At 39.8% G+C, this 22,751-nt stretch overlaps 1 protein-coding gene across 11 annotated transcripts in view; it reads right to left on the reverse strand.

Annotated features, from left to right (window-relative positions):
* GRIP1 (glutamate receptor interacting protein 1) overlaps positions 1-22,751 on the reverse strand; it is a 323,131-nt gene that overhangs the window by 52,608 nt on the left and 247,772 nt on the right. For all 11 annotated transcript variants that reach the window (XR_007630088.1, XM_050325337.1, XM_050325342.1 and 8 more), the window contains 2 exons: positions 22,292-22,367; positions 20,781-20,926 (listed from right to left, as the gene is read on the reverse strand). Coding sequence is in view for 10 of the 11 variants with exons in the window: in XM_050325337.1 (XP_050181294.1) it covers positions 20,781-20,926; positions 22,292-22,367 (222 nt within the window). In the remaining variant the exon portion in view is untranslated. The remainder of the gene's footprint in view (positions 1-20,780; positions 20,927-22,291; positions 22,368-22,751) is intronic.

The following is a 22,751-nucleotide window of genomic DNA, read 5'->3' on the forward strand; positions in this document are numbered from 1 at the left end:
TTATTCATATCAGAACTTATGGGAAAAACAGAACTGATGACAGCTAGCAAGCTTTAAAAAGGATTTTTTAAAAGCTGTGATCCTGTTGGAGTGGGTCAAGTGGAGGGCCATGGAGATGCTCAGAGGGCTGGAGCACTTCTCCCGTAAGGACAGGCTGAGAGAGCTGGGGTTGTTCAGCCTGGAGAAGAGCAGGCTCTAGGAAGACCTCATTGCGGCCTTTCAGTAGTTAAAGCAAGATTATAAAAAAGATGGAGAGTGACTTTTTATATGGGCAGACAGTGATAGGACTAGGGAGAACAGTTTTAAACTAAAAGAGAGGAGATTTAGTTTAGATGTTAGGAAGAAACTCTTTACCAGAGGGTGGTGAGGCACAGGTAGAGGTTGCCTAGAGAAGCTGTGCATGCCCCATCCCTGGAAGTGTTCAAAGCCAGGCTAGATGGAGCCCTGGGCAACATGATCTAGTGGGTGGCAACCTTGACCATGGCAGAAGGGTTGGAAACAAATGGTGTTTAAGGTCTGTTCCAACCCAAACCATTCTATGAAATGGAGTAAGCTGGCAATATCTGGGGAGAAAGGAGAAAGATGGCATTCTCTTTAATAACAAAACAGCTGTTTAAAAATTAAATATTGTTCTTGTTGAAAGAGTCAGTGGCAGTCTCCAAGGCCTGACTTATAAGCTACCATAAAATATGTGTGCTCCTTGCGTTCCTTTGATTATGGAGTACCGTGTGTTTCAGGCAAGCTGTAGAGTGAGCAACAGTTGTTCTAATTTTACCCATCTGAAGTAGAATTAGAGGGGTAAAAATAGTACTGAAAAAAAAATAAAATAGCACATTTTCCCTTATTGCCAGTAACAGCACAGCACTGGAGCTGCTGAGCTACTAACTGAAAGAAAGATCACAGAGTTCACAGAAAAAAACCCACATAAAATTGTTGCTCAGGAAAAAAGCCACCAATTGCATTTTAAACCCTCTTACCTTTAGAATAATCAAATTTTAAAAATGATAAACAGGAATAATTCCAAGAGGATGATAGCACAATGAGTGATAGCAAAATCAGAGGGACCTCAGCCTCAGAATGGAAAACAGAGACATTATTCTCTAAAAGAATGTGCTGCCTCTCTCCTCTCCTATACACAAGCAATTTAATATTCTTGCCAACAGACTGACAGGGTCTTTCCATTTTCCTCTTATAGCCTAATTCCCAAAGTTCATTTATATGCCTTTAATTCAGCCAAGTTCTTCAAATCAAAAGCTTAGGATCTGCCTTTATCCAATTTCGTACTTTGCAACCTTAGCCCCATCACCCTTCTCAGTTAAGAAATGCTGGTAACCAGTTGAAGAACCACCCCTGCCTTCAAAATGCTCACACCAGTGTGGATAGACTCAAAATCCTCTTGGGACTTTCTCAGACTTTCTCTCAAGTTCAGACCACAAACACTTACCTAAACCCCTTTTGTTCACAAGACTTTCCCCAGTTCTTGGGACACTGCTTTCTCCTAACTCTGTTTCACGCTCAGAAAACCTTTCATTTTTAGTAGGCCTCTTCCCTGCTCAAAAGCTGTATTAAATCCAAGTCTCTTCATTTATCTACACCTTTCTTTTCATGTGCCCTGTTAACCTAAAACGCAATTTTGTTTACTCCACAATTTACAACAAAAAGGGGACGTGGTGGATGAACCCTGTACAGAAGATCCTGAATCTGCCTCTTTGAAGGTAGTCTGAATGGATTTTAAATAACCCCAGGCTCTGCACTTTCCTTCCTTTGTTATCTTGAAAATTAATACTACACAGAAAATTCAGGTGGCACTTACAGAAATATGAAGAACTCAAATTTCTACCCCTGATGACAGCACATGGTTTCAGAGCTTGGGAGCCTGTAAGTACAACTTTATGACTCTCAAACATCACCTTTCTATTGAAGGATGGCTCCTAATATAGCATTAGATGGATTCTGAAATGCTTGCATAGCTCAGCAGCAATGGAATTCTGCCTGCATTTCATTCTAGGGATGGAACTCACAAATAATTACTTTAAAAACCATCTTCCAAAATGAGACAGAAACCCAAAATGGTGCAAATAATACATAAAGTCCTCTGCTGAAACCCTGCAATACAAACCCCTAATTTTGCTAATGCAAAAAGCAAAGATAAAATCAAAGAACCACTGAATCATAGAATGGTTTGGGTTGGAAAGGAATTTAAAGACCTTCTAGTTCCAAATCCCCCTGGCATGGGCAGGGACACTTTGCACTAGATCAGACTGCTCAAAGCCCCATCCAGCCTGGCCTTGAACACTTCCAGGGATGGGGCATCACACTTTCTCTGGGCAACCTGATAGACAGACACATATGTACAAAACAACTTCTCATACTTATTTTTTTCTTGCAAATAGGGCAGGAAATAAAGTACATAAGAACTTTGATTTCTTCAAAACTCTTCAACTCTTGCATGATTCTGTACCTGACTAATCTCAACAAACAGAACAAATAAGGATAACACAGTCTGCATCTCTGCCTGCAAACTAAGACACAGCTGGTGTGTCAAATTTTACATCTGCCAAGCATGAAAACATGCCTGTAAGTACACAATGTAGATAACATAAAAAGCTGCAATACCCATCAATTATGTCTATTTGCCACAATGACCCTAAGTTTCCATTTAATGGGAACAGTAATAATTAGAGTGGGACTGGATTCTCTTCAAAAGCCTACAGAGCACAAAGCGCCTTGCTGCTGTCACTTCACAGAAGGGAACAAACACTGCAAACACCCAAACTTTGCACTGAGCTGACAGTTCCCATCTGTACAGGGCTCTACCAGGACAAGACATCTCAGATGATCCCAAAAGCTTCAGAGCAAAGGTGTACCATAGATAATTTGGACACCTCGATAAGAGAGCTAAAGCATGTGGAACAATTAAGGCAAATAAAGACATGTCAATGCCGTGTTAGTGAGATACCCCCTGCCACAGCGGTGGGAGCTGAAGCCAAGGAAGCAGCAGAGCCACACAGGAGAGATGCTGGGCCTGTGACAACCACTCTTGCTTGTCAACAGAATGACTCACCCAAGTGCAGCCCCTTCCTATACGGTTGGGCTGCTTGGTGCACTCGAAGTGCACGAATAGACCTTGCTCAGGGGTCCTCTGTACTGAGACATATCAGCTCATATGTTCATTGTTACTTATTATTTTCACGTGTTAGTGACCTCTGCATACAACCTAACTGCAGTCTTTGCCTTGAAAAGCACACCCAAAACCCTTGGGTGTGCTTCTGCAATCACTGCCATTAACTGACTTTGTTTGGTTGAACAGGCAGGAGTTTCAGACTAGTCTAAAACACTCCTCTGCAAGGCCTGTTAGGTGAGTATGAACCAGAAGAAAAAGAAAAATTAAACTCGACATTGTTGTACATAACAGATAATATGAATTTCTGATCCTACAAGCGTATACTATCAGCACCACTTTTTTCCCCCACAAACTTTTGTCTCTTTTCGATAATCTGTGCTCTTTCACAGCTATCTTAGAAGTAATTGGTGCATTGGAACAGCCACAGTATAAAATGCTACCATGCAGAAGGTCAAGGCTGAAATCTGACCTTGATGTTTATGCACTGAGGAGCAGAGTGAGAGTTTTGCAGCTCTCAGGGGTTCCACAGGATATTTTGCCATTCCATGTCAACCACTCATGAAATGAAACTCGGGCAGAATGAGTCAGGAAACAGGTTTATTAACTGCCCTCTCTTGCCTCTTTGGTATTGCCTGAGCAGCAGTTCAGCAAAAACATTTTGAATAAATAGAGAAAGCAATTTAGGTCAATTGCCATCAAATCCAAACACAGAACCCAGCAGTTCTAAAAGCAAGTTTTTGATCCCTCATTGCAAAATTAATCCAGGATTGCTTACCCATTCCCTATATATTTCCAGTTTTTCCTTTCCCGGTGCTTGTTCCAAGCAATACAGAAACAGTACTACTGGGAGTATTCCCACATTTAAAGTCAAAGGAAATTTCATTTAAATAAAAGGAAGTTTCTACATCCCCTGTTCTCTGCAGCATACATTTCCAGCAAAACCAATTCCCCACATTTCTTCTCCCAAGATCACAAGTAAGCAATAACCTCTGAAGACCCAGATGGCCCATAACAGTTAGAGTCATAGAAATGAGAAGGGCACTCTATCATCTGCCTCCTCAGCAGACAGCCTGCCAGCTTGCTGCCAGGGTCACCTTTGGCAAGGTTCCCATGTGGCTCCTCCTTTGCTGCAGGACAAGCCATTTACCTCCTGCCAGAGCAGCTCCTGCTGCCAGGCTCGGAGGGACTCCAGGTTCTCTCATGGCTCTGTCTGATGACTTTTTTATTTTTGAAGATGTTCCAGTGCTCATACTTATAATACAGTAATTACTGAATTTGTGTAAAGGAGAAACTGTGAAAAGCTGTTTTCATCTGTGTTTCTCTTTGGTCTGCTCTGTTTTTTTTTTTTTTTTTTGTTTGTTTTTTTTTTTTTTTTTGTTGGTTGGTTGGTTGGTTGTTGTGGTTTTCTTTGTTTGTGGGTTTTGGTTGTTATTATTATTGTTTTTGTTGGTTTTGTTTGTTTGTTTGTTCTTTAACCAGTGACATCCACCCAAATCTACCTAAAAATTAGAGTTCACAGTGCTCAGAAGGCTATTCCATACAACACTGCTGAGCTGACCATAACAGAAAGACTGTGCTTATGCAAATTGTGAAAAACTCAAATGAGAAGTTGATTAAAATCTGCAAAGCATCAATATAAATCAACATAAAAATACATGTACATCCATAAAGATCAGAAGTATCTGTTTACAAACAGAATGATATTAAAAGGAAAATATTACAGTCACCATGTGGGCACAAAGCACTTCAAATGTAACGATTCTCAGAATGAATATTACCTGGATGTACTTATTTTCACCTCCCTTCTTTAATTAAATAAACACATATACTTCCTCATTTAAGAGCCTATGCAGAAGGTAGACAGTGAGTATTTAATGAGTAGCAACACTTTTCCTTATTTTTGTCTGTGCTCATGCCTTAGTGTTCTCAGTCTTCTCTGAGCATATGTGGTGGGGAAGAGCTATTGCATAGCTGCAGCCTCTGATTACTCCATTATAACACATGCTTATTAATGATTTTGTCTTATAACCACCCTTTAGAGCAAAAGCATGGCATTTTCCCCACTGTACAGATAAATGAGGACCAAAGGAATGAAGGTCAAAAGCACCCATTTTTCTGGAGAGGATGATTTGAGACAACTACACTAGGGTTCACTGCACCAAAACGCAGGCATCTGTAGAGCAGTCCTGAAGTAGCTGCACCTGAGCCTAAACTCCCTCTACAACTATCCAAGAAAAGTGGCATTTAACAAATTTGTTTCACTTGCCTTATCTACATTAAGATGAGATAAGCTTTTATTTAGAACATTTCTCTCATGAGACTGTTTTTCAGATCACTTACTACTACACAGCAGGTGACTGATGAAGGGAAAATGTATGCAATCATTCCAATTAAAATCTATATCATAACATATGCTCCAAGGCATTTGAGTAATACTGCGTGGGCATCCTTAATTCTTGCATTTTCCATTGCTGAAGAGATGAACTGAAAGGAACTTTGTAAAGACTTTACTCAGTATAGATAAAATCTTTTGGAAAAGTTGGCACAAAACTGCTGCTTCTCCTTGAGCACACTGAGTGGTATCCTTTCAAAGACTTCCAAATGTAGCTAAGTTTGGGTGGATTTTTACTGGGATAAGCAGAAGAGACATTCATGAAAAAGGCTTTCTCTCCCCCAACCAGTACTTACTGAACTGCATATTTGTTTTCAAGTGCTTCAAAAAGACACATCTTCACAATGCAAAATCTGTCCAGCTTTCTCATCATAGGCAAAACAACTTTCATTAAATTCATTCCTGGAAATGGCAGAACAATTTTGATTGAAAGTGCTTTACAAAAAAATACAAAAAGCAGACTTAGACAGTCACCTTGGGGAAGGTGGAAGAGAACCACAAGAAAAACCTTAGTGCAAAGTGTTTAAGTTTTCCTTGTTCTTAAAATGATGGGTTTAACCATGAGTCAGTTTACAGAAGTCTGAAGTCTCAAAAAAGCCATTCCTCCAGCAAGGGAGATTTTAAAGAAGCACAGAAAGGACATAACCTTTCTTGGTTGCTTTTTCTTTACAGCTGTTTTCTAGTTTAAACATAGCAGCTGATCTTTCTCCCCCATTCTGTATCCAACTAAAGAATGGCAGGATGTACTGAGACAGACCAGAAGCACCAATGCCTTGCCATGATTTATGACATCAAATACTGACATTTGAAATCTGGTCTGTTATGTGAAAGCCAAAAAGTAAATAAAATGAAATGTATGGTGGCTGTTCCTCTAACAGTTTCTCTGGTATGTTCAAGGGTAGAGACTTTTGCTGTGACCTAGTTCCAAAGTAAGATAACCTATAAAACATATCACAAAGCTGGTGATTTCATGCATATAGACCCTGTTCCCATGTTAGAGCACTGGAAGAGAAATATCTTAGCAATGGGGTGAAGAGAAAATGGGCCTGGCATGTTCTCTTTTCATTACTAGACAGAAGAGAACTGAGTGGTAACTGGCTAAAATAAAAAGCCTAAACAGCACAATTTTAAAGTGATCTGCACCAGTCAGGTCCTTGCAATGCAAGTCTTTTCTACTCTTAAGAACTGAGTCGACTGAAGAATACCTAATCATATGCTGGCAACGAAATAAGACATTGATTTATTGGTGCAAACAGTGCTTAAACTAGAAGACTTTTATGCTGGCAGAAGACATTTTTGTTGGTGTAAACTGTGTGTCCATTTTGTGAGAAATGAGGAGTGGGCAAAGAAACAGCTCTTCTGTTTATTTCCCTTTAAGCAAAGCTCTTCAAATGTAGGACACAGAATCATAGAATAGGCTGAGTTGGAAGGGACCACAAGGATCATCAAGCCCAACTCTTAACCCTGCACAGGACCATCCCCAAGAGTCACACCATGTGCCTGAGAGTATTGGCCAAATTCTTCTTGAACTCTGTCAGGCTTGGTGCTGTGACCACCTCCCTGGGGAACCTATGCCAGTGCCTGATCACCCTCTGGGTAAAGAACCTCTTTCTAACATTCAACCTAAACCTCCCTGACAAGCTTCAGGCCATTCCCTTGGGTCCTCTCACTGGTCACCTTAGAGAAGAGATCAGTGCCTGCCCCTCCTCTTCCCCTCAAAAGGAAGTTGTGAGCCTGTAACCATCCAACAGGGCACTCCAGTCATAGGTCTCATCCCACCAGGTTCTACTTATGCCAGTGATGTCAAATCTTGGACCGGGCCAAAGCTTTGAGCTCTTCTTGAACTAGGTTTCTTGCCTTTGGGTCCTATTTTAAATCCCAGCTGAAAACAATTAAAGAAAGTCTTCTGACTGAGTCAAAGAAGCTTGGACCAGGCCTAGCTAACTTAATGAAAGGCACCTGATGGCTGACCTACAGACCAGTGTTTCTTGTTCTCCTCCTAGGCACTTATGACAGCACACAGCAGCACTGCTGCAGCTATGGGTTAGATGGAGCTTCATGTGCATGCAAAACCTAATAGATTCTATGGAGAGGGTTACCTAGCAGAGCATATTCAGCAATCAAGATAAATGATTCCAGAATATTTAATACCTGAATTAAGCATTTATCTCCAAAGAAGGAAGTTAAATGTGAATAACAACACCTAGTTGTAAGTTGCCGGTGGCCTCTCTGAGGAGAGGCACAAATGGCAGGAATAATCACAGGGAGAGTTTGTTTTAGATTTTCTTTGCAGCTATTGGAGATGTTGCACCAAAATTATATTAATGACAGAGACGAAACCACAGGCTCTGTGTTTCTGCAGTTCAAATTCTTATCTTTTTTTTTGTTGTTGTTGTTAATTTAAGCTGCTTGAAGACTTTAGATTTCAATTAAGAACTCATGCAACATTACTTGAATCAAAACCAGCTTTTGGATATAAAATAAAGCATAAAGAAAAACTCTATGAGGAGTTTTTAAAGAAAGTGTTCAGGGACTTCCTAAGACACATCCCAAAGCTCTGCCTCAAGGTGTACACATATTACCATATTTTCATGTATATAACCTCTCGATTATCCACCAGAAAAAAGGGAAATTGACCCTGTAATTCAGAGACAATTTGGGTTAGAGATGCTTGTGTGTAAACACAATAGCAAACCTTACCCTAAAAAGCCCTTTCTCTTTCATTAGCATCCCCTCTGTTCCCCTGTTGTCTCTGTCTTTTCTCTCCAGAGCCTCATTGCCTCTGACACCCTACAGCCAATTTCACCTCTTGGCAAAGCCCTACTCTGCTTCCAATTTCATGCAGGTAACCTGAGGGTCTGGGTCACCACATCATTTGAGTCACTTCCACGAAAGAGTGCTTTTATACTGGTGTGGGTTCTGCATGTAAAAATGCAATTTTATCAGCCAGGGAAGAAATGTCTGGAGGCATATAAGAAGAAGGAAGAAACTTCAGCTTGACATAGCTTTACTTGCAACCTTGGGAAGCTGTCATATCCTTCATTACTTATCTCTTCAGGAGGGCTTGGCACTCTTTTATGGGCTGCAGTGAGCCATGACTTTTCAGATAGTGTAAGAATTGCAATTAAAGATGAAACCAGTACATGGTCTAGATAAGTAGTCTTCATATAATCACTTCCACCCTCTTCTCCTCTTCCAAGAAGAAAATAGGTAAGATTTAAATGAAACTTGTAGTCAGGTGCTTGCCTTTGTTTCAGCTTGAATGCAAGAAACTTCTTTTCATTATGGTCCTCCAGCATCTACACTGAAATACTACATGACCAATCAGTAATAGCTCTTAGAATACTCTGGCCAGTTTACTTACAAATGAATATCATAGGACTCACAGAAGTATGTAAGTCACCAATTAATTGCTTAAAAACAGAAAAATCCAACAATTTTTGGCTGAACATAAGGTAACACACAGAACAATTTTTATCCGTACTGTTTCTCCAAACCACTCTGATAAATATTGATTTTATAGGCTATGAAATTATCTCTTTAAACGAACAGAGTGTAAACAAGCATTTAGGAAAAATATACAAAGACAGATTATTACGGGTGTTTAAAATTACTGTGGGGGAATGCGGTTTAAACAGCAAATGCACAGAGAACAAAACATTTCACTCATTGTACTGATGAGCAATACCACTGGAAGTATAATCCTGTGTAATAAGATCATGCTCTAATTTGTAGCACTGGTGCAATTATTTTTGAGTAACCATGTTGACTTCAAAATAAACCCATTCAGCTTAGACGTTGATTTTTGCCCCTACCTACATTTACAGCTCACAGGCCTTAGTACTGTCTTCTCCAAGCAGTACAGATCTCCTACGTATACTGTACAATCTCACAAGGATCTGCTTCAGATCTCATTCACACCAGTTTTGCACTAAAACACCATTAATCGAGATGATTCATGTTCATGGGCAAAATACCCAAAAATATTCATACTTTAAAATCCATCCCTTTTCAGCACAAATGTTCTGTAAAATGATTAATGAGCCATTAACCTTAGAGTAAAAGGATAAAAATATACCCTACTGCATCCCAATTTAACCTCTTAGTTTATTCCTGGTACAAGGATTCCAGGAAATGGCCTAAGGGATTCTTGGATGTCTCTGGGTGTCTTATATCTAGGAAAAAAAAAATCAAGATGATGGAGTAGTTCAGTTCCAGATTTTTTAAAACACCTCCCTAAAGGAAAGCCTTGGTAGATATTTAGTGTTTTCCTGTACCTGGAATGAAGGCAGGCATGGTGCTTTTGTTGCTGTTATTTACTTAGAGATGGGCCCTTTTAGAGACAAGTTCTGGGGTTACAGCACAAGTTCTCTCTGATATAAAGAAAATGAGATCTGTCTCTTATTCCTTAGTCTCTCAGATGACTGCAATGGTACTAAACCAAATCTGGGGATGTACTTTTTTAAGTGGATTTTTTCTGATTACAGCGTTTTTCTTGCATTGAATTGCATGGCACATGCAAAAGATCCTTTCATCTCCATGAAGCTTAATTATCACCATCTTTGTAAAACTTTCTCCTCTGTACTCTGAATTTAAGTACTTCAGCTATTTACTTATTTTTTTTCAGACCAGCACAAGTCAGAATACTTTATTATCCTTGTTAGTCTGTGTTGACCAGCATGCTAAGTAACAGATAAACCAAATTACTGACCCATTTCCAGCTGACCAGAGGAATGAGCATGTAGTAGAGACGGCAATTCTCCTTCATACTGCATTTCATGGTATATCTGGATAGCCTTCATGCAAAGTGGAAGGATTTGACAAATCCTTTTTTCCTATCTTTTACTAATAATCTATGAGGGTTATTTGCTCCTTCCCTCTGCCTGCTTTAAGTGTGGATGGTAGACAGGAGAAATTACTAAAACAACCTCCTCCTTCCATCCTTTGTCTTCAATTACTTATAAAAAAATCCCAATAGTGTATTTTAAATAGGTAGAGGCTGCTTCCAGGGCAGTCTTGAGGATCCAAGCCCTTGAATTAGCATCTAAAAAGGCTCTCCTTTAATGAATGCCCATCATAAAATACATTAGATATTTGAGATTGATTTCTTATAATTGTACACTATTTAGACTAACCGTATACAAGTATAGCTTTCACTTTCCTGACAAGTCTTTGAAGACAAATCTATCCATTACTTTCGGTACCCAGTGAGAAAAACAGAATTTTCATACATGAAGTGGAACTTGGAAGATAGTATCTCCCTCCCCCTTTCTAGTTATTCATGACAATTAAATTGCACCTTTAGTTTTCTGTTTCACGGACATCTCATTTCACCTTTACAGTTTTTTCTCGCATGCAAAGTGATGTTTATTAAGCTGCTTTTAATGAGGTCATAGTTTCAAAAGCTCTTGAGAGAAGTATTAATGGGACCTGTTAGAGTAATTTATAAATTATATGGACAGAGTGGTTGGAGAGCAGCCAGGAAGGAAGGGACCTGGGAGTCTGGATGGACAGGAAGCTGAACATGAGCCAGCAGTGTGCCCAGGTGGCCAAGAAGGCCAATGGCATCCTGGCCTGGATCAGGAACAGTGTGGCCAGCAGGACCAGGGAAGTGATTCTTCCCCTGTACTCAGCACTGGTGAGGCCACACCTGCAGTGCTGTGTCCAGTTCTGAGCCCCTCAGTTCAGGAAGGACATTGAGGTGCTGGAACAGGTCCAGAGAAGAGCAACCAGGCTGGTGAAGGGACTGGAGCACAAGCCCTGTGAGGAGAGGCTGAGGGAGCTGGGGTTGTTTAGCCTGGAAAAGAGGAGGCTCAGGGGAGACCTCATCACTCTCTACAACTACCTGAAAGGAGGTTGTAGCCAGGTGGAGATTGGGCTCTTCTCCCAGGCAATCAGCAGCAGGACAAGAGGTCTTAAACTCTGCCAGGGGAAGTTTAGGTTGGATATTAGGAAGAAATTTTTTACAGAGAGAGTAATCAGACATTGGAATGGGCTGCCCAGGGAGGTGGTGGATTCACTGTCCCTAGAGGTCTTTAAGATGAGAGTGGATGTGGCACTGAGTGCCATGGTCTAGTAACCACGGCGGTGCTGGATCAAGGGATGATCTCAGAGGTCTTTTCTATGTCGATTCTATGATTCTATGATCAGTAATACTCCATTTATTTTTCTTTAGGCATTATCAAGAAGTTTTTAAAGAAAGAAATACCTGTAAGATTTATGAAATCCTTGTAAAACACGACAACTCCTCCCTTTGGTAATCACTTACTAGCAACATGGTTATCAAACTGCAGCAGCAAATCACACCCGGGCAGAGAAAAGAAAGTAAAAAAAATTATACAGGGCAAATGTACTTGGGAACCGTGGAAATCATACTTTTCTTATTAAAACATCCTGGTTTTATTTGCTTGCAACTTACAACTTGTGCACAGTTCAAGTATTTGGTGTGATTTTTTTTCTTACGATAGTTACTGCTCTCAGGCTGTACTTCTTAGTTATTTTAGCTAAAACAGGTCATCCGTGTCTGAGAGCGTCATTAGGGAAAGCCATACTGTTTTGACCCACCTCCCTGCCCTCCCCAACCCGAAAATTCTGCAGGCTTTATACTGAAAATTCATGTTCTGTACGCATCTTCAATACCTGACAGATCTGGCACATGGAATCAAGAGAAGAGCCAGGAGGAGGGAAGAAAAGGACTTTGGGGCAAGAAGGGGAAGAACTAAGGGGAGAGGGTTATTGATCTGAAAAGCAGCTGCAGTACAAGAAACTTGGGAATGGTTCACTAAGAGACAGGGACAGTAGAGAGGGCTAAAGGACACCCATGAAAACCGCAAAAGGCCTTTAACAGAGGGAAATCAACAGTGTGAGAGAAATGTGTTGGGAAATTACCTAAGCTTTACTTGGCAAAAGACAGAAGAAAAAACTGGGCTGTAAGGGGAGGGAATAGCATGTTGGGGATTTAGGACCTTCTAGAAAAGAAGACTCAAACTAGGTCAGTAAAAAAAGGGAAAATTTAGAAGCTACTGGGAAAAAGACAGTAACGAAGCTCAGAAACAGGATAAGAACAAAGAATGGAGGAAAAAAGCATCACATTTACATGAAACAGACAGGTAGGAACATGGGATCCTGAAACTTTACAGTTGTTCTCTGCTGTCAGTAAATGTCTTTGAAACCCTCTGGTCACATGTGTATCAAGAGTTTTCTGGTCCCCAGAAAGCACATGTGTACTGTGCTGGACAGCTGGTCTGATACTCCGGCTAACAGAGAGCAGACTGGTGGGTTTAGTGACTCTCACTCTTTTGAGGAACTATTTGGATACAAATGTCAGAAGTTTAAAGCTTTCCCATAAAGAAACCTAGGTAATGGTACATAAAAATGTGTCGACACTGTTAAGGATGTAAGCTCACACAAATATTGGGAAATGACAAACTGAGGGTTGCTTATGCAACACAGTTATGGCATTCATTGGATAGAGAAGTCTATTTTCTAACAAGGCCCCATTCCACACCTCTTTCACTGCTCAGCAGTCCTCATGATAAAACAAATGTTCAATCCATAGGAGAAAACACAGTAAGTGTTGAGGGAGCTAGCAGGGAATGAGTCGGGTAGCACGTGTGTAAGGCATAAAGAGGGAACTGCAAAGAAAAGGAGAAGGTTGTGTAACATGGAGGGAACACCTGAGCGCTGCTTTGAAGTACCAGATTCTCCTTCTGTCACAATATCTGTAAGGGCTGAAAAGGACCAACTGCATTGGTCCCCAATTGCAAGCATGGTAGTATTTCACTATCAGCAGTCAGCAGCTGTATCTCTTGATCACACAAAGAACTGATGAATGAATAAATGGGTTTTGCATTTGCCAGCCCAAAATGCTGGGTTTTTTTAAACCATAATGCCTATTTACCTTAGGTTTCTATACTACCCATTTATCTCAAGAGGTGTTAAAAAGGTGTTTATTATTTCCTTTAAAGCAGATAAATGGAGTAGATTAAAGCAGGTAAGGAAGCAGGAACTGATGCCAAACTGATAGGTATCCATCATCTTTCAGGCTCATGACTAGACTAATTGAAGTCAGCATGTCATATTTAGTAGCAGCATGAGAGACAACCGACTAAAAGGAATAACCCCCCCTTGTTATTGTAAGAGAGCAGTCCTGAAAGCCAGAAAACTTGATACGGCCAAAAATCACAAAGCCTTGGGCTTCTCTAAAGGAAAAGGTATCTTCTTGTGCCAAGGGTAAGTCATATCCCAAAACACATTATCTCTTGCTAAATGAAATCACAGAATGGTCTGGGTTGGAAGGGACCTGAAAGATCATCTAGTTCCAACCCTTCTGCCATTGCACAGGGACACCTTCCACTATACCAGGTTGCTCAGAGCCCCATCCAGCCTGCCCTTAAACACTTCCAGGGATGAGGCATTGACAACTTCTCTGGGCAACCTGTTATAGTGCCTCACCACTCTAACATCTAATCTAAACCTACTCTCTTTCAGTTTGAAGGCATTCCTCCTTATCCTATCACTACATGTTCTTGTAAAAAGTCTCTCTCCATCCTTCTTGCAGGCTCCCTTCAAGGGAGGGCTATAATTAGGTTACCTCAAACCCTTCTCTCTTCCAGGCTGAACAATCTCAATTCTCTCAGCCTATCCTCACAGGAGAGGTGCTCCAATCCCTCTGATCAACTTGGTGGCCTCCTCTGGATTCGCTCCAACAGTTTAATGTCCTTCCTGTGATGGGGACCCCAGAGCTGGATGTAGCACTCCAGGTGGTGTCTCACCAGGGTAGAGTAGAAGGGTAGAATCACCTTACTCAACCTGCTGGTCACTTGCTTTTGATGCAGGCCAGTACATAATTGGCTTTCTCAGCTGTGAAGTGCACACTGTCAGCTCATGTCCAGTCCATCATCCAACAGCACCCCCAAGTCCTTCTTGACAGGGTTGCCCTGGATCTCTTCATCTCCCAGCCTGATCCAGGTGCAGCACCTTGCACTTGGCCTTGTTAAACTGCATGAGATTCCCATGGGCCCACTTCTCAAGCTTCTCCAGGTCCCTCTGGATGGCATCTTGTTCTTCAGGTGTGTCAACAGCACCACTCAGCTTGGTGTCACCTGCAAATTTGCTAAGGGTGCACTCGATCTCTTCATCTATATCATTAATGAAGATACTAAACAACACTGGTCCCAGTACAGACCCCTGAGGGATACCACTTGTCGCTGATGTCCATCAGGACTCTGAGCCATTGACCACTACTGTCCAATCAATTCCTTATCCATCTAAGAACAGTTCACTCATGGAACCCATCTTTCTCCTGCTTAGAGAGAAGGATGTTGTGGGGGACCATGTCGAAGGCTTTACAGAATTCCAGATAAATGACACATGTAACCCCTCCCTTGTCCACTGATGTAGTTGCTCCATCATAGAAGGCCACTAGGTTGGTCAGACAGGACTTGCCCTTGGTGAGGCCATGCTGCCTGTCCCAAATCACCTCCCCGTTCTCCATGTGCCTTAGCACAGCTTGTTAGCACTACAAAGAGAGAACTTATTTACTGTATACATCCACGCCTGACTGTCAGTTCATACTAGTGTCAATGATGCAGGCATCTGGCGCTGACAGCAGATCACACAAACAGTGTGTTTGATAACCAAGGAAACTGCACAGTAAGATGAGGCACCAATGTGCCAAAGCATATAGATTTAAATATCTGTTCAGTGAATGTGAATCACGCATTGGCCTCCAGGAGACAAACAACCCCAAGTGTTTTAACTAGTGACACATCTTTGAGTGGATATTTCTGGAACTGCTAGAGATGTTTGGGTCATCTTCTGCCTTAAGAACAATCCAATACATTTGGAATGACCTTGAGACACTGAGGTTTTCTCCTTGAGATCTGTATATTGCCTGAAGCACTCAAACTGTAGAAGGATTAGGGCCTCAGGAAAAAAACACCAGGAAATTAATAACTTTGCATTTAGACAAGGATCTGAGCAGTGCCTCTGGTCACACACTGAAGATAGAAAGAAAATTCATAATGAATATCTGCATAAAAAGGTTATTATCTGTCCTGTGGGTCTTGTGACTGTACTTTGTGGACACCTATCTGGACAGTGGCTGAGCAGTCTCAGTTCTCAATTCCCATTTCCTAACTGGTACTTTCAACACTTTGACTTCAAACATTGTCTTACAACATAATTTGTGTATGTGTTTTGTAGCAGTATTTAAAGTAGAATAATTTTCAACTAATACAGCTATCATGACCTTTGCATTGCACATGAATTTTCATTCAATCTGTCTCTGAAGCAACTTAAGACAAGAAATGTTCTTTAAAGGTTTAAGCAACTAATTCATATTTTGAATTTCAAGGGATCTAAGCCTGTTCCTCTGTGACAACCAGGAGACCTGCAGCTGCAGTTAAATGCTGGAGTACTCTACCTATCTGTTCTGTCAAAAACTCCTAAGAGTCAAAGGAAATGTTAATTTTAAGTTTATAAAGAAACAGAAACAAAAAGGTAGTGTGGAATCCTACAGGCTTCCTAACTTTCCTTCAATTTTCAAGGTCTTACAATATTTATAAGGCTTATGAGGATCTTGAGTCTGTCCTTGGAGTCTCTGGAGCTCCTGTTCCTTTGGGTTTGTAGAACTCTGTAGCTCTTAAGGGTCTCCACAGCTCTGAATACTTGAGTGATACTGCTTTATGAAACTTAAGGAGCAGCCCATAAGTTCTTTTTTCTTCTCTATTTCTTGTCTTGCAAAAATTACTGAAAGTCTACATTAGACCACAGATAACCTCACATGATCTTTAAATTATGCAAGTTTTCTCTCTCTAGTGATCTTGTCAGGCAGAATTATTGAAGGATGAGTTAGATTTCTTTAAATGTCTTCTCAAAAGATTATTACAGCATTAATGAATTTATGTATGTATTAATTTAAATAGGTGAACTTAAAGAAGCGAATGGCTTAGATGGGGTTTGTTAAAGATTTACTAGTAAATGACTGCACCAATAAACCCCTTTATAGAAAGTTTTATCAGTGTTAAACACTGAGTTCAGAAAATTGAGGGTGTTGCCCTAGTTAAAATTGATCAGTTCTATGTCAGGGTGACTCTGGTAGACTTGGACAAAAAACCAAGCTGGCTATATCTGTTTCGTGGAGAGCACTTACAGGGTGCCACGTTCCAGCAAATCTATTCTGGATCAAGTAAGTGCAAGAACTGTTAAAGAAGCCAGAGAAACATATGGAATTTGAATGTGCAATATGTTCCTTCATTCCTGAAGAGCAGAGTGGTTTGAACTAACCCAGTAAAGGGATGTGAGAGAAAGATGTTGTGTGTCACAGATGCAAACTGCTAACAAAAGGTTTCTTTTGTGCCAAAGCCTTGGCAAAAGATATTAGTTTTGTTTAACTACAGTATCCTTGATTCAAAGTTTACCCCAGCAGGAACATTCAAGAATTAAGAAGTAGGTTGCTCAAAAAGCTCATCATCAGCAATTTATGAGTTATATAGAAATGTTATATGAGTTATATAAAAATGTTACAGGCCAGAATTTCAACTGAAGGTAGCCATTACCTTTGAACTTGTCTGAATGCTCCCTGTCAGGGTTAATATGGTTGTGCCAAGCAGGCACAACCCCAGTTACAGAGACAACACAGAGCCCAGTGGCATTATGGAAAATCTTGGAAAACCTGAAAGGAAACCGCATCTGCTCAGCTTCAACACAGTGATAACTTTTACTCCTTGTTTTAGACAGAGGCATTGTGAACCTTTGTTTGTAGTTCATTATTAACACAGCACTCTAATTCTCGCTCTCACTCCAACTCTAGCAGCTCATTAAGATACTTTATCCCAACTGCTGCTAAACAGTGAGAACTTCCCAACTTAAGTTTATAGCTTGGAATTAATACTGGCTATTTGTTTGCCACAAGAGAAGATTCAGGTTGCAAGATTATTTTGGCAATGGTAGCAAGTCACTGCTAGCCACCACCCTGTTTCTACTTCTCCTCCACAAAATGAGGGACACAGGTGTAATCATAGGGCAAAGAGAGCTGTACTATTCAGACTTCTCCCACCACTAGATTAAAACAGGTATGCATATGACCAGAAAGGTTGGACAGTTCAGGTGTTAAGGATTACACAGAAAAGTGATAAAGCCCACACAGATTATGTTACTTCCACATAGTTGGGTGCAGAGCACATCACCGTATCCATCTCCTCTGCAAACACTGAAGTGCAGAAGTGTTTTGGAAAAAAAAAAAGACATTTGGAAGACTGCAACCTCCACAGCTTCAAATGTAACTTTTACCAGGTTATAAAATATTTCCTCAGAAATTATGTGCTTCTATTTTCTTTAAAGATTATCTTGGTATTTCCAAACTACTATTATTTCAAAGTCTCTTTGAAACTACACAGAAGTACACTCCCCACACCAAACTGGAAACATTTTCAGCAGAGTTTAAAAAAAAAAAATCTCTTCCAAGAAGCTGAACTGACAAGTTTATTTCCTAGGATGCAGCTGAGCAAGATTGTTCAGGAGGTACTTAAGCAAGCACAAGTGTAACCCCAGAGAGTTCAACCGGAATAGCCACATCTACATTATATACACACTTGATTACCCTGCACAGAACCCCTTGATGCCTTTTTTACTCCAGTTTGTCTAGGTTCCAGAAACAATAAAATGTACAAGCTTCCCAAGTGACCTCTTGAAGACTTCAGGCAAAAGAACTAAACTTTGAGAAATACAGCACCTTTGAAACAGCTTATGCTTACAGGAGTAAGAAAAGTCAGTTACACACTACAGGACTGTAGCTGAAAAATAGTTCAGGATTATTTTCTTCATCTAGTGTAACCTTATCAACTCAAGTTCCAATTTCATGCTATCAGAATGTATTTTATGGCTCTTTCCAGTTCTGGCCACACACAATGCTACTTTACAGGATGTAACCATCTACTAACAGAAGAGAGGATATTAAAGCAAATAATGCTATAATTATATCTCTAGGAGTAATATATTCTACTGCAATTTTATACCAGGAGGATCCTACAGAATACACCAGACTTTTATGTAAGTTTTGGATTATTGCCCCCACCCCAAGTGGGCTAACCTACTAATCTAGTTTCAAGCATCAGTTATTGATAAGCAACCTTACTCAGTGCCCTTTCTTTTCTTGTAGCATGTTATCAAATTCATGTAAACCCTTAGCATTACAAATAGTTTGTGGGTAACATAAGAGTTGAGGAACCTAGTAACATTTCTGCAATTCTTAAATTTCTCCTCATGGGTCATGTCCTTTCTCCCTTTCATGTTACTCACAACTGACTGCACTGCTCTTGAGCAGAACTAAGAGAAGATTCAAAACAGCAAAGTTTTCCTGGGCCAGGAATCAATGGATTAGGATGAATGATTTTCAGCCTTTGCACCATGGTCATAATGTAAATGCAAAAAAAGAGGAGAGCTTTCCAACAATTTTTTTTGTTCACACTGCTGCCAGAAACTATGCAGGATAGGCAAACTGGAAAAAAAATCAAAACCTACTAGGACTAGGTAAAATCTAAAAAAATCACAGTCTACTGGATTCCTCCTTATTTCTTCTTGCAGGATACATGGGACCGCAATCTCATATATTTCCCTCTGTTTGATTCCCTTTTCCTTCCTTTCTTCTGACTCTGCAAGTCTCATATTCTTCTACCACCTTAAATCTCCGTAGGATAACACATTCATTGCCAGGAAGGCAGGCACGATAAATCCAGGTTTGTTGCTGAGAACACAAGAGAGTTTATTCAGAGAGAACATGACAGGGAGAAACCAACCGGTAGATGTTGCCTTTACATTTATAAACCTGAAATTCCAAACTAAGTTCTGTATCCTCATGCACTATCCAGATAACACTGAAAACAGGTTTCTGCCTTGAACAAGCTGAAATTTAGACCACAACAAAGCTTTTCATCATGTGGTTTTCTCACAAAAAGCTACAAAGATTTCTAAAAGGTCCTCAGTGAAATGGAGGCTGACTCCCTCCCTTGGGTATACAAGAGAATGGGGATGGGAGTTTTCTCTGAAATGAAAGTTCGCTGGGAACTTTGTCTAAAGCCAGGGGTTCACTTTTCAGTGAGATCTCACTTTCAGAGAAAGAAGAGTAAAAAGAATCTTGTTTTAACTGTGATGATAGATAGGGTTTGGTCAGCCATCATTTTCCAAAGAAAAAGAACAAACAAATGAAAACACCTAAATTGTAGTTCTTATCAGGAACTAGAGCTTGTCTGAGCTGTCTCCACCTTTCTGGACCTGCATGACTGTCCATTAGGCCTGCCAGACCCCAGACGAACCTGCCAATTCAATTCTTGGCAGTTAAGTAAACAGAGATGTATATTGTAATAAAAAAAAAAAATCAATCTGTGTCTCAGAGAAGAATAGAGGGCTGTTTCAGAATAAACAAATACCTGACATTATTCTTTTCAGTATTAATCTTTTCCAAGGCTTTGAAGTTTGACAGTGCTATTTCACAAATCCCTAGGAAGCTGCTTTACTGCTAGGCTAGAAACCTGATGTGGAGCTGAAGAGGAGAAAAAGAGAAAGATTCTGAAACAGGGAAGAAATATTTTAGTCTGACTGGTGAGTATTTTTATTTCTTGCTGCCATGAATTTTCTGTATCTTGAAAAAACAGAGGGGATATGACAACTTCTAAAACAAGTGGAAACAACTCAATCCCAAATATCTTGTTAAAAATCATCTTCTCTACTTGACTTTCCAGAGAAACTTTCCATATTTTCAGTGAGTTCAATAAAAGTTTGTATAAAGTGTAAGTTAATTTTTCAAGCCATGGTTTGCCACCTCTGCATCTCTTAACAAATTTTCTCCTTCCTGTCCTTTTCTATGCGGCAGTCTTATGACTTTTTAATTATGTCTCGGCCATCTAGCAGCATTGGCAAAAGGTAAAAGAATTCTTGTTAGAGCAAGTATACCCCCTCTTTCATGTGACATAGAAATGCTTACACTTCATTAACCTTTATTATAAACTAGTCACTGGAAAAGTTACTTTGCTAGAATCCACACTATGGTTTCACTCTACAAACCACAAAATGTCAGAATGCTAAATTACAGTGAAATACCACTCACCTCCTTATGAACCCGAGATTAATGACACGATGCAGAAGAGAATAGCAGTGCTACGAGGAGCATAACAGGTCACAATCGCTTCTAAAATAGCTCATCAAGAACAGGCAGCAAAACATCACAGATGGCTCCCAGAACCAAAGCCCCACTTCTCAACTTACCCATCACTGAGACATCATATTCAACCAGCAGAGTCGCCTCCTGCCCGCATTGTTTGAGAATACTCATGGCTTCAGCATGTGTTGTTCCCAACAGTCGGATCCCATCAACACTCAGAAGCCTGTCCCCAGGTTTGATTGTGCCCTCTCTGAAGGGACATTAAAGGAATCATCTTTGTTAATATAAGAAAAATTGATTTGGAGATAATATCATTTTTATGCAAAGCAATTCTCTAGAACCCTCCCTGACATCCATCCCTCGTGCCTTAACAGTTAACATTTATTTTGACAGTGAGAATGTTCAGAGGGCGCAGTGGAAAGGAAATTGCTTTAATTGGAAAGTCAGAGACTGGAAAACAGCTTACCACATAGTGAAATAATCAAGTCACATTAAATTGCAACTATGTATAGCTTCTGCTTCAACATATGTTTGCTTTCTGCCTTGTCCACACAACTCTTTTTTCATACATACACAAACACCTCTTCCTTCAATATTTTCTTAAAAACAAACATGAGGTGCAAACACGAGTGCAGAAACAGATTGCAAAACATGAATGGCCATTCATTTTCTTTTAAAATATCTCTTACTTGGATAATTCCATTTTTCTTTTCTACCTACCCAAAAATAATTTAGCTCTAAATTATTACACCGGCTCCCAGGCATATCTCATAACCTATTCAGAATTATAATAGAAAATGAAGCCCTAACATTGTCAACTTAAGAATCATGGAGAAAAACAAGGAAACAAGGGTGATGATGGAGAGAAGACGGCGATGGAACAAAAGAAATGCTCTCTTGAAACATTTTCTTCTGAGTTAATATTTCCAATGTCAAAAATGTCAACATAGGCTACAGAACATCAGTCTGCTTTACAGAAACTGTCCTTTGAGTTTCTTTAGTGTTTTAAGGACACACGTGCCATTTTTGAAAATATAGTTTGTACACAGAAATAAAGTGATATAAATATAAAATGGTATTACATACAAATACAGCCAAAACATAAATCTGTATGCAGAAGTTGTCCAGGTGAACTCACGTGCAAATATGTACAAACATCTTAAAAGACTAATGTAACAACACTCAAACACAAGACAGTATTATTCTGAATTGCAAGAGAAAAAGATGATGGTGTTAGAGTATAAAAAGCATAATTAAGAGCTACACCATTTGTCTGAAGGATGCAAAAAAATGTGCTCTGAACTATTGCAGGCATTTGTTCTAATTATTTTGGGTTAATTTTTGGAAGCATTTAATGGGAAAGTCCAATGTGCAAGATTCTAAATTAAATTTCATACACACCATGGCATGCTGAGCCTCTGTGGTTGCCCATCACTGTTTTTGTTGTTGTTGTTATTATTATTATTACTATTACAACAATTAAAGGTTAAACAATGAATTTCATAAGACTGAGTTTGAATACATCTATTTCACTCCAAATCTTAACTTCTGTCCCAAATAATTCACCTTTCTCCATTTCTCTTTCACATGTACTCCAGAGAAAGATGAATTGTACCTGTCAGCAGGCCCTCCAGGTCTAACGCATGTTATTACAACAGGACGAGATTTATTTCTGTCATCATGTGCTCCACCTAGAAAAAGTGAGAGAAAGTACATCTTCATTTTACGGTTTTTATGAAAGCTCATTTCCAAAAAGGAAGCCTAAATCTTGCAGCATGAACCTTTACAGATGGGTGAAAAGATCAAAAAATGGCCAAACTATTAATATGACCCTCCCCTGAATTTAAACTTATATAAAAACGACTTACTCTATGTATAGATGAATCTTTAAAAAACATTTCTATGGAGTGATTCTTAACAGATGTGTATTTTTTTCTTAGAATCTTTACTCTGCAAATCTGATCTCAGTGTGAACACTTACTGTTCTGTAGTGTTTGCAGCACAGAGGAAAAAACCACCTTTATTTTATGTATACTCAGAATGAGTGGCCTCTAGGGAATTTACAAATGAAATAA

Source organism: Myiozetetes cayanensis, unplaced genomic scaffold (genome assembly GCF_022539395.1).
Source record: "Myiozetetes cayanensis isolate MyiCay16 unplaced genomic scaffold, myiCay2020 scf3, whole genome shotgun sequence".
NCBI classification, from domain to species: domain Eukaryota; kingdom Metazoa; phylum Chordata; class Aves; order Passeriformes; family Tyrannidae; genus Myiozetetes; species Myiozetetes cayanensis.